This window comes from Pogoniulus pusillus, chromosome 6, assembly GCF_015220805.1.
Source record: "Pogoniulus pusillus isolate bPogPus1 chromosome 6, bPogPus1.pri, whole genome shotgun sequence".
Lineage (NCBI taxonomy): Eukaryota > Metazoa > Chordata > Aves > Piciformes > Lybiidae > Pogoniulus > Pogoniulus pusillus.
The window spans coordinates 34,511,807-34,525,126 of record NC_087269.1 but is presented as its reverse complement, the minus strand read 5'-3'; the positions used below and the strand labels follow the sequence as shown (position 1 = coordinate 34,525,126).

General features: G+C 38.0%; 1 protein-coding gene across 3 annotated transcripts in view; it reads right to left on the bottom strand.

Annotated features, from left to right (window-relative positions):
* Positions 1-13,320, bottom strand: part of CABCOCO1 (ciliary associated calcium binding coiled-coil 1) — a 65,102-nt gene that overhangs the window by 40,202 nt on the left and 11,580 nt on the right. For all 3 annotated transcript variants that reach the window (XM_064145187.1, XM_064145188.1, XM_064145186.1), the window contains exons 2-4: positions 13,000-13,169; positions 9,377-9,521; positions 2,576-2,648 (exon numbers count right to left, since the gene is read on the bottom strand). In XM_064145187.1, coding sequence (XP_064001257.1) covers positions 2,576-2,648; positions 9,377-9,521; positions 13,000-13,069 — 288 coding nt within the window. In that variant the 5' untranslated portion in view covers positions 13,070-13,169. The remainder of the gene's footprint in view (positions 1-2,575; positions 2,649-9,376; positions 9,522-12,999; positions 13,170-13,320) is intronic.

The window sequence follows — 13,320 nt, the reverse complement described above, 5'->3', positions numbered from 1 at the left end:
CAGGGTCATTTGGAAATAGCTGCAGTGAAAGATCAAAAAGGGAACCTGATTGAGAACACTGTATAATTGCCTGCGCTAGAGAAAAAATAAAATCCAATGAGTTTACAATTCATTGCTCTAAGATCTCTCTGGAAAACACATACTGGGGTTTTTCTAAAAGGATATCCATTACAACACTAAGTACTGCTTTTATTTGTTGGAGCTGCATTTCTTGTAAAGAAGTGGGTCTTCTCATTAGACTACCAAGCTTTTATTCAGTAGGTAATAGCTCCAGCACGCGTGGAGCACAAATTTACTCACTGAGCTAAAGCAAGCCATTTCAGCTAAAGCAAGTCATTCCACCAATGTGTCTCAGAGCCTTCATTTGCAGAGAGAGATAATTCTGTAAATAAGCTCTTAGAACACCATGGCTCTTCTTATTTGGACAAATCTGACTATTAGAATTTACAGTCCCCCATTCCAAGAGAATAAACTTTTATTGCTGGAGCTAAGGGAAATTTTTTCAGACATTAGCAGCTCTCAGAGTAAGGATTACACTGAGCTGCAAGCTTTAGTGTATCTACATGGGCTTTTTTTCTTTTCTTTTTTTCTTGGTAAGACATTGATATACATAGCAAGACAGCAGTCAGACTTTGATATCAGACTTCCCAGCTGATCTCCTGCCCCCTTCTGTTTGCTGCACAGATGTACTGGCAGAGTACGCTAGCCAAGCATGCTCCTGCCACAGCCGTACACACCAAGTCACACTAGCTCCACCAACTTGTTAGGGTTTAAGCTGTTCATCTAAGAGGCTGCAAACACAGAAATAATGCTCTCCTTTATAGATAACTCTAAATATAACAAATCTGCAGCCAAAGAACTTGAAGTTTACATTGGGTTCACCTCTCATCACATTTTAACACATAAAGCGAGTGCAAATAATGCCATAAATTTCTATGTATAGCTTCAATGCCTTAAAGTGTTACTTATTGAAGAACAATGTATCACCCTATCAAAATAAACTCTACAGGAATATAAGTATTGATTTTCTTGGGCATTGCAGTGTGGCTGGAAAAATTAAAGACTCTGCTGCGGAGCTCAGAATACAAATCAGATAGACTAAACTGAACAGGTACACAGGTAAGAAATGGCTGTAAAAGAGTTACAGCTAAAAATAGACACAGAGGTTGTTGTGACAGTTACAACTGCAGATTACAGTTCTTCTTCAGATGGATCATCACCAAAGTAATTCACAGAAGCACATTTTTGCCATTTCCTATGGAGGTGGAGGTGGTGTGTTCAGCAGAGGTGGTACACCCTAGCAGACAGAGTGCATAGAGCAACCACTCTGGTTGCTGTTAAGAGTGTACACTGACCTCAGCCATGCAGAAATGCATTGTAAGAAAACACAAAGACATTTCTTATAAGCCAGGCTGGAACTGCTAAGATATATTACCCAAACTGACATGAGAAATTACTTGAAGCATCATTAAAAACAATTACTTATTACAAAGTACTAACCAGCCATTGATATCATTAGCTAATACAAAAACTAACCCTAACACAGTACTGCTGAAGTCTTGCTCTATTTAGGTAATGACAGTTTTGTCACTGATTTCATTATAGCTGGAATTTCAACTCACATTACAAATGATGAGAATAATTTCCAAATACTTGCATCAATGCCAGGAAAATCCCTTATTTTTTTAAATAATATGGCTATTTAAAGGCAGCATGGGAAGAAATTATCCCACATCATTTACAGAGACAAACCACCAGCTGAAAGTGTAGGGAAAATTTTCCAGCACGTTAATTTTAACTTCACTGTATACTGATAAGCTAAAATATAAGTGCCATCAAATATATTCCACTGGTGTGTTTCTCTGTTGCCTCAGTTGTCTCCTAATATAAATTATAAATGTAAATCCTTTTCAGTGTATTGTAACATATATCCTGAAAAAGCAGTTAGGCTAAAGGAAGGTTCATTTGATGAACTGAATCTGTCCATTTGATTAAGGGCCACATCCTGCATCAATACATTTTCTTATGTATTTTCTCACATGTAGGTTAGAATACATGACAAAGTTTATAGTCAAGCCAATTCACCATTAATAACTGAATGCTTTCAAAATGCTGCCATTTGTATCTAGCTTGTTTCTTTCCAGGCAGCACAATTAACTGTTGGTGACTACAGTAGAAACAAACGCCTGCACATACAGATGCATACATAAATATTAGGAGTGTGGTCAGACCAGGCTTGATATGCAACCTTTTCTGATTTTGATTGCTGATTTTAAAATAGAGTCAGGCTCATGCATTGCTAATTCAAATTACATGCATCAATATACACAAAAGTATCCCTGATTTAACACAACTAACATCTTAACCAAGCAATGCATTTACACTTTTTTTGAAATCCAAAATTAATCTTGAATATGTGGATCAAAACATCTAACTTGTATTCTTTAATCAGCCATTTTATGTTAGTAATGCAGTAACGCTGACATGAAGTTGCTTTGAGCAATATAAAACATATGCTACGGTGCATTCATTAAATAATTCTGCATAATGAGTTCCATCTATATAAATTACTTACCTCATTACTCATCACAAGTTCTTCTCTAAGACCGTGGAAGAGATATTCATAGAGTTTATAGTGTTTAAATAAGCTGGAAAACAAGAGAATATAGTATTATTACAGTTGTAAATCTTAGGAAAGGTAAGAAGAGTAACAATTCTGTTCAATTAGGAGTTACTCTCCAGCATGGTAAATACTCCACATTTTAAAAATAAAATGTTGATGACTTTGGGTACAAAGTGCAGAGTATTTAGTTTACAAGATTTACTATCAGGTGACCATAGAAAACACAGTATGATACTTAAAAATACATCCACTTTGCTTATGAAATTGAACTCTGAGAAGAGATAGTTCTCCTTTGAAAAAAGTAATTCCTCTAGCACTTATAGGACACTTATGCTTGTAATATCAGCAACAGTGGACAAGAAGGAAACAAAACCAAATCAGCTATCAGAATCTTGGGTGGGCTGCCAGTCTGGGGAGCAAGCTTGATCTTGGAACACCAAAACAATAAAGAATGGAAGCATTTATTATCTCAAGGTCATGGTTCAAAAAACAGCATAGTATTTGCTCTAAGAAACTAAAAACCAAGATAGACACACTTGAGGTTTGTGTATTACAACAAAAGTAACACTAGACTTTCTCAATGGTGCACAATATTTATCTTCCTTAAAACATACATGGCATCTTTTTTGCATGTTTTAAATAATTTTCCTTATTCCTTTTCCTAATGATCAAAGATATGGCATCTGTTTAATCAAAACTTTGGTTTGTCACAGTCCATCTGTTACAATTAATTGTTCTTTTAAAATCACCATGCAGAACTTCTGGCTTCTATCATGTCATGTTGACTTACAATTTAAAGCACAGTTCATAGATGTTCAGGCTGAAGAATGATTTCAGGAGTTTAGCACCCTCTTGCCTGATGCATCTGTGAAAGATGCAGCAATATTTGCAGGGAACACCTGTAAATGATTTCTGTGCTTTCCAACTAGGACAAGACACAGTGTCATAGTATTTTTGGTTAAGAGTGTGACAGGCATAGATTATCTTACTTTATTCTTTTTGTAAGGAAAAAGGGCAGTAAAAGAATAACACTCTCACAGAATTGGAGAATACAGAAATGTTGTATTTTAAAATGTGCAAGGAAAGATATGGCATACGTGAATCCTTAACATCTAATACATAGACAGATGCACTAGTTTGAAGCTAGCTAGAATGTTTTGGTGAGAAGAACTAGATCATAGGCTGTGAAAGAGAAGCACTGGTGATGTCTATTCCCCTCAGAGTCTTGCTGAAGAAGAAACGAAAACATTAGATAACACTCTCGCCATTTTTGTCTCACTCTGCCTTGGGCTTCTGACTGAGCTACATCTCTCTAACAAACCCTCCACTCACCTTTGTTTCTTAACCCCTTGGCCGAACCTCTGTTCTTCCTTGGGACTGAGGTAAGGTTGAGAGGGGCAGGGAGAAGGTGCAGGGGTGGTAGAGAGCCCCTCCAGGGAACTCAGGTTTCTGGGAGGGGAGTTGTGTTTCTGTATTACCTTTTACCTTGTATATTTCTGTCTATAACTGTATATACTGTAAATATCTGCCTGTACATTGTGCTAGCTGTAAATAAATAGCTTCATTTATATTCCCAGAGCTGGCTGAGTCTAGTCTGGGTGATGTCTAAAGTGTGAGGGGGCAGGGAACACCCAAACCATCACAACAGAATACATAAGAATTCCCCCAAAACCTTTCCCCCAACCAAATTTAAACCACCAAACCCCCAGTGCTCATTTCTCCCATCCCCCACTGTCTTCCAATGAGGCCCAAGCAGGCTGTATTCGCTGCGGCCCATGGCCTTGAAGGGCTGGCAGCCTACAGAGTACTCCTACATAGATACCAAGTTACCCAGATATGGATCCCTCTGGAGAGCTGAAAGGCAGGGAGAAAAGAGAGCGAACTGACCTTGCTGCTCACTTGTACAGTATTTGCAAGATTAAGGTACCGAATAACACAATTACGATATCCAGGGGTGACCAGTTTGTCCCCTGGGATTGACTGTGGTCTTTGTAGTTTTTTTTAGGAAATCTGGGATAACTTGGAACCCCTCAAACCACAACACACAGGTTCCTTTTTTAAGAGAGCCATCAACTGGAACAGCAACGCCTCTTTGCTTGGCATATGCAAGGTGACACCTGCTGTGAGAAGAGCTTTGGACTAGACAGGTATCAGAAGTTCCTTCCAACCACAGTTTTTCTATGACTCCATGAAAGTAACTACTATACCCAAGAAATTTAATTCCCTAGCTACTGCTAAAGGACAGCCACAAGCTACAGGATATCATGCTAGTGCTATGAAAGCACGTTTATGATATCAGTGCCTAGCCACACAACCCAGCACAGGCTGCTCTTGGACATGTGGTGTTACTCAAGGCTCTTACAGAGACAGCCATCCCAGGTGTCACCTTGGCTGGCTGCTCCATGGTGCTGAGGCTTTTCTCCCACTCCTGCAGCCTCGCATCCTGGCATGGCTGCCAGAAGGGCTTGACCAGCCAGCCACGTGCAAAGTTGGAGGCTGCTGCAGCAGGAGATAAATGTCTGAAATACAATCCTGGCTCTGGGAGGTAACAGGAAAGCCAGCTGTGGGAGTTAATGCTTGGTGCACACCATTTTAGCTCATTGGCCTGCCCCTGCCACAGTACCAGAGGTTCCATAAAATACTGCAGACCAGAGATGATTCCGGCAGTGCTAAAGTGCCAACTTATGTAGAACAGTAGTTCTTCCATCCCATGAAAGCAGCTTAGAATTAGGAGAATAAAATGGTGGCAGAGCCTGTCTCTCTTACAAGATGAGTACATTTTCTGTCAGACAGTCAAAGGCAGCTGTAGGACTTTCAAATATGTCTTATCCAAATGGGCACAAATGTTCTTGCACATACATACAGAATAATTTCCTAATTTGGTGAGAAGTATTATGGCAGCCTCATTGAGCATTTGGTGCTTTAAGTGCCATATAAAAGTTTTATCCTAGTTACATTTAATGCAGTCATTCAATTATCATTCGTTAAAACCCAAATTTATTTACCAGCTTCCTACTATGAACTGCAAGTTCCTACCCCCAGAACCCAAAGCACATAGCCAATTAATTAAAATAGTTGCCATTTCATTTGCAGTGCATTTTTACTGCAGCAGTTCACCAAAGAATTCCTGCCATGTTTCAGTGGAGATGTAGGAATTATGTTTAAGCAGACTTCAGGAATTAATCTGGGCATGACTCACGTCAATTTATGAAGATATACTTGCCCCCTCACATACACACCTGTTATGTGGTAAAATTCTTACAGAGATTATTTGAAAAAGACAAAACCAATATTTTATGACCATCACAGACACACAATATATATATCTGCCAAATTGCACAGGCAGGATATAACATTCAAAACTTTTTTTCTTTTATTTATTCCAGTACTTTGGAAAGGAGCCAGATTTACAGCACCTGAAAATCAGTTCTTCCCCTTGCCTTCTAAATGTGTTATGCTATTCTTTATGGACTATGTTACAGGTATGGATAATACATAATGTTCCCAAAAATACAACTTAATACTTTTAGCATTTCTGAATTTTATTTATTTATTGAGCAGCCCTTCAGAAAAGGACTTGAGGGAGCTGGTGGACAAGAAGCTGGACATGAGCCAACAGGGTGCATTTGCAGCCCAAAAGACCAATGGCATCCTGGGCTGCATCAAAAGAAGCACGGCCAGCACATCAAGAGAGGTGATTCTGCCACTTTATTCCGGTGTTCTGTGTCCAGCTCTGGAGTCTTCAACATACAAAGAACATAGATTTGATGAAGCGGGTCCAGAAGAGGGCCACAAAGATGACTGTAAGGCTGGAACACCTCTCCTGTGAGGACAGGCTGAGGGAAATAGGTTTTTTCAGACTGGAGAAGGCTATGGGGAGACCTAATAGCAGCCTTCCAGTACCTGAACTGAGCCTAACAAGAAGGCTGGAGAGGAACTGTTTACAAAGGCCTGTAGTGAGAGGACAAGGAGCAATGGTTTGAAATTAGAGTAGATTTGGATGGGATGTTAGGAACAAGTTCTTTACCATGAGGGTGCTGGAACACTGGAACAAGCTGCCTACGAAGGCAGTTGATGCTCCACCCCTGGAGATACACAAGGTGAAGCTCGACAAGGCTCTGACCAACCTGATCTCGTGGAGGACATCCCTCCTCACTGCAGTGGGGTTGGACTGTATGACCTTTGGAGGTTCCTTCCAAGCCAAACCATTCTATCATTTTTAAACAGAAGGATGTCCAACCTGTCACCTTTACAATCCTACATCCTCCATTTAATGCTCTTCAAAAGAAATAACATAAATAATACAGCAGTATTTCTTTTGAAACACAGGTGTAGTTTTCTTTCTTCCATCAAGCATTATATAAAATGCTTTTTTGTTTGTGTCTGTTGTGAACAATTAAAAAAAAATCCATACTAACATTTTTAGCATTCACACAAAAATAATTTCATACATGTAAAGTAAGATTGTTAAGAATAGTCCTCCTTATGATGTCATATGAATATCTGAAGGTGATTAATAATGACATATTTCCCTAGCTGTACTGCTTCCTGAAAGAAAATGTCAAGAGCTATGTTGATGTGTGTTTGCCCAAGGAGACAAGATAAAAAGATGATAACTGTCACCTTCCACTAAACCTGAAGGTGTCATTATAGTTGCTGCATAGTTTGTGTCAATGTGGTTAAGCATTTGTCCTCATTTCCATTAAAAATCCCATGAGTTTATAGCTCATCTGTGATCTGATCTAAAACATGTCATACCTTGAGCAGGAAAAAAAAAAAAGATATAGACCTATCATTTAAAATTAAACAGAAAAGGTGAATAACAAGAAAACATCTTGAAGTAATACCTTAATCTGAATTGTAAAAAAAAACCTCAGTCTACCTATTTCTGAGTTCATAAAGTTCAAAATACACCCACAAAATTGTGCTGATTCAGTTCTTCTTTAGAAAAAAAAATATTAAAATGACTGAAATAATGGATTGTACAAACTGGACACAGACTATATGCAGTTGGAAGAGATTGTCCAGATCGTCCATGTGTATGTCTTTATATAGACATATAGACATGTCTATATATCCATATACCCACAATAACACATACCTGCAATAAATTGAGCAGTTTGAACATACAATCACATCTTTGGTGGTCAAAATCAACTTCTGCTGTATTCCCACTCAGTTAATATTTTGGTGCTAGTAGGATGGAGCACCTAATCTCTTGGATGTAATTCTTGCAATTTTGAAAGAATTACTTCATGGATGAGCTATCTCTCAATGGGTAATTTCCACAAGAGCTGTAGACATGTTATTTGGAAACAACATTTGTTCCAATTAATTATACAAAAGGCACAGACAGGAAGGAAGAAGCAAGAGAAGTTGAGTGAGACTTCTTGAATGCCAAGTTTCCTTTTAGTTTAGGGCTAGTACTTGGCAGGATATTGGTTTGCTTTGACTACAGAAATTCGAGATTTAAAAAGATGTTTTCATTTCACATGGGAAGAACCTGAAGGGTTTTGTATTTTCCACAAACAAGAAACAAAACAAACAAACAAACACAACAAACAAACAAACAAAAAAGCAAAAACAAAAAAAAAACCAACCCAAACATCAGGTGAAAGGTACAAAGTTCAACTGTAAGAGAAATCACCTGTCATGGGTTTATATTCCCAGTCTGAATCTGAGCACCCTAAGATGGAAGATTATCAGCCATCCTAGTATTTTCATTTGTTTTCAAGAGGAAATACTTTTCTGCATCCAAGAAAGCACTCTAAACCCCACTTTCTTTTGACACGTTAAACTTTTACTAGCGAAAGAACGGCCAGAAAATTCCAACAGTTCCATGACGAAGCAGTTATGACCTTACTCACTTTTTATGCCCATCTGTTACAAAATCTCTCCCTCTAACCACCATTCAAGTCAGAAAATAGGCTGAAGGGCTACAGATGTAGTACTGTGTAGGAGCATATATTACAATAGTACCTTAACCATTTTCCATCTCCTTGACAGCATTCAAGGGTGATACAACAGCTTGAGAGCCATTCTGTTCATTGTATACTGGAAACAGCCACTGCCTTAACTATGGCATTTCTGTCTCCATACATTATTGTACAGTTAAAACTTTACATGGAGAGGTGTGATTGGCTGCTGTCAGGCCCTTCGTTTTCTTCTCAGAAAAATCACTGAATTACTGATGTTTGTATCTCTGTCTCTGTTTAAGAGCTGAGACCTGCCACAAAACCTTTTCATGTAGGATACTGACCTTTTGCTAACTCTGAGATGCAATGTTTTTATGACTCATGTATGACTGTAGTCATAGCTCAGTAAACTTTAAACTACTTAAGAAGTTCACTACAGCAGTCAAGGCCAGAAAAATACTTACAAGTTATAGATAAGACTTAGGATTTTATTCAGCTGGAATCTAGAAGTATAATATTTGAAAAGAAAACCAAGAATATTCTCTGTACTCTTCCCTTTTCCTTTTATAATGCAAAACAAAACCCAGAAAGAAGCTTTCCAGCACAATCTTGCATTTTTATAAACTTCCAGTCTAAATTTATTTCCTGGGCTTTGTCATTTGAGGCTACTTGCATATTCTCTTTTATTTTTTTTCCAATGTTTTAAAGTTTGTGCATGCAGTATGTTGGCACAGTACGAACACATCCAATTAAATGATTCTAAACTCTTTTATCGGCTGATTTCCACCCACATGAAATTATTCAAGTAAGAAATAATGAGTTCTGTAGAAATAAATACCTGATAGTCAAGTAATCAATGATTGCTTTGGCTTGCTCAATGCTGAAGAAATTCAAATCACCAGTTCTTTCTGAATCAGTTTCTCCTATTCCAACCATTGCTTTTCCAAGTTCTTTTAAATTTTCTCCTAAGGTCATATGCTTGCCTGCAAAGAACAAAAACTAAGTATAAACATGACTGGGAGGAGTTTTTGGCCTGTTTTAGTTACAAAACTCCTTGAACCTTAATAAGTTACAAGTCATGTATAAACTAAAAAAGCAACAGCAGTACAATGTTTTTGTATGTTGCCATTATTTCTCTCAACAAAAGGTGCATTAAAATTCCATCACAACATCACCAACTTACCTTCACAGAACCATAGAATCAGTCAGGGTTGGAAAGGACCAGAAGGATCATCTAGTTCCAACCACCCTGCCATGGGCAGGGACACCCTACCCTAGATCAGGCTGGCCAGAGCCTCATCCAGCCTGGCCTTAAACACATTCAGGGATGGTGGCCTCAACCCTTTCCAGGCTCTCACCACTCTCATGGTGAAGAACTTCCTCCTCACATCCAGTCTGATCCTACCCAACTTCAGCTTTGCTCCACTCCACCTAGTCCTGTCACTACCTGATATCCTAAAAAGTCCCTCCCCAGCTTTATTGAAAGCCCTCTACAGATACTGGAAGGCCACAATAAGGTCACCTCAGAGCCTCCTCTTCTCCAGACAGAACAGGCTCAACTCTTTCAGTCTGTAATAATGCAACATAATGCAAGGGACCACAAGAACAGGTGCTTAAGGTACTTCAACCTGGCCTCTTACTATGCAGAAAAAAATCCACAGGCAGAACAGTATGTAAATTTCAGGTGCACAGTATACCTTTAAAATAGACTTACTACTGTTTATGTATCGTAAAAGATTATTCTTCTGGCTGTGCCTCTTACAACATAAACCATTAATACAGGAGCTAATATTAAAAAAGGTAACTTTTATTTTAAAGTGTTTACAGTCATAATTGATTAAACATGAATATGTATAATAATGTATTCTCAGACATTTGGAGACATTTTGTACACACACACACCCCCAAATAGATACTTACTTTATATTTTTACCCTAGAAATCAAAACCAAATGTCAAAACAGTTCCATGTTGAAATTGAAATTCTTTTTGTTAACTTGTTTAAGAGGAAACTATGAAATATATCTGTGTTGGATAAACTTTCAAAAATAAAGGATTTCTCTTTCTGTTTGGTGGACAGAGTATGCCACCACTAGAACCATGGTGGAGCTTCCAAAACAGTCTCATGCACCATTTACTTGTTCTTTTCAAGTCTAAAAAGTCTAGAGTAGAAAATAGGGAAATATCCATCAGTGAATTGTTTTAATTCCCTATTGCTCTGCTCCTCGGTTCTTTGTACAGAAATCAAATTAAAGAACTTGCAAGATTCTGATCTTTATAGTTTTGCCTTTTAGTGGTAGAGCAATCAAATCCTTAAAAATTCACCTCAGTTTTCAGTAACAGAGGCAGCAAAATATAAATAACCATAACGGAAGAAGCAAGAAAGAAATAGAGTGTGAAGGAAATAGAAACCATGGGAAATGAGAAAGAGTAACAGAACCAGCAATACTGTAGTTAGTAGAGAAGTAAAGCCACGTAACAAGATCATGAGAAGTCAAAACACTGAGGCTGAGGTCTACTACCAGCTAGTCTTTCCTCTGCACATCTGATTTTCAGCCCCAACTACCTCTGTCAGAAAGGATCTCACAGTGCTTCTGTGAGGTGAGGTGCACCTTATCTTCAGTGTATAGAAGATGAATCAAATCATGCAAGTAATTAATACTGGCTCCAAAACAATCAGTCTCCAGCTTGCAAATCTCAGTTCTCCTCTCTTTTACCAGTTGTAAATGAGTTTATACTCCCCCCCTTCTCTAAATCCATTTTTCCTGCTCCATGCTATTCTTGCTATTATGGTCAAACTAGCTTAATTCTCCAGGCCACTTGGGTCCAGTGTAGCGAGTGGAAAGCAAACAGTCATTAATATAGAAGACAATAGCATTTTGCTCTTAGTTGAAATGTTTGGTCTTGGAACTTGCACCAGCTGAGAGCAGTAATTACAAGGAAATTCACCTTACCCCTGGGCTACAGCATACTTTATAAATGGATTATTCAGGGTACTTAGCTGTGAGGAAAATATAAGAAGTCTCCTGTAAGCATTTACAAACTGTATTTTCTTTCCCTTAAAACCATGCATCTTAGCCAAATCCAAATGGATTTTCACAGGACAGCAAAAAGCCAATTCACAAAAGTTGCTTGCCAAACCTCATGTCTGTCTTTCAAAGCATAGGGCTATTAGAGCTGCTAAAAAAAATTAAAAGGAACAAAATAACACTTTTGTTTCCACAGCCTCTGTCTGCAAGCCCAATGAATTGTTTTAGTTGTAATTTTATATATAAAAATTAATCAGAGGCAGACACTGCCATGGAAAATTTCAGCTTAAACAGTTAGTTTGGCAAAGCTTTATGCAACTAAGCTCACATTCCTGAAAAATGTCAGTCAGCTTTAATAATCAGTTGTGCTACCAGCCTGTCTGCTACGCATGTATTACATACAGTCTCATAAAACTAATTTCTGACATGTTTCCATTCTTCTCCATTGTTACATTAATATAGTTAGCATATGTTAAGATACTTTCTCACTGGAGACAGGAAGGACAACTGGAATTCCAATGATCATAAAGCACGTACATATTCTGTCAAAATTCCAAGTCAGAAAGGCCTTTGAATTAAATTACAATGCAAAAGTATAATAACTATTATAAGCCTGATTTTAAACATTCATCTTCTCTTTGAATGGGACTGCTGAGTCCTTTCACACTTCCTCTGGGATGGACTTTTCGCAACATAATCACCTTCAAAGCGAATGTTAAGTAAGTATTGTGATCTCTGAAAAGTGGGTTTTAGAGGATGCTCCTACCATTTCTCCTGGCTATCTTGTTCCCACTAGACCCAAACTACACACTTTGTTGCAAATTTCCTTGTAGCCAGAGGAGCTACAGTCCCTTCGTTGCTATTTTTCATCTTTGGACATGATGCCAGTTTACTTCCTACTCCGGTCTTTAGTTAACTGATATATTTTGTGCCAGAAGTGCAACATTTGCCATATAGAAAACTGCCTGTGAGTTGACCTCCAAGGATAAAATAAATGTAATTCACCTGCTGTAATGCTACAGGACGTACTGAATATCTTGAACAGCAAAGAAATGTGCCCAAGGCTACAGTGAGTCAGTCACTGAGACAGCTGGAACTGGAATTTAGGAGCTCCTTGCTCCCACTCTACTGTAATTATTACTGATTTTACCATAGCAAAGGCAAGGTCTCTTCAGGACCTGGCCCTTTTATACCACATATTGTACAAAGAAAGAAAGAGTGATATTCTGCAGAAAGACTACAGTTCTAACATAAGTTTAACATCTTCCAGTAAGAATTATATTCAGGTACAAGGTATAACATGCTGACATTCAAGAGGAAAATAAATTATTTTACAGTTACTAATAATTAAATATGTCTTTATTAAAATAAAATGGAAAGTATTCTTGCCTTCCACTGCAGATATATATTTTACAAGTTTTAGCTATACTCACCACTGAGGTTCTCCAACAGGAAATGTAATAAATCCATGAATCCTGACAGCTGCATAAGACTGAAGTTCATTTCTTTAGCCCAGCAAAACCCTGCAGTATAATAATGTAGCAAAACATCTTCTTTCAAAGACGTATTTAACTGTTTAAAATTCAGAAATTCTGCCAGCTTTCTAGAAGAAATTATAGGGTAAAAGAATAATTAATATTACAGATATGTATACATCTTCCTGGAAGTCAGCTACATCAGTTTCTAGATAGAATGATCAGAGGACGTATCAACTGAAAAAAATAACCACCTAGAGGTTTCAGTAGACACTATTT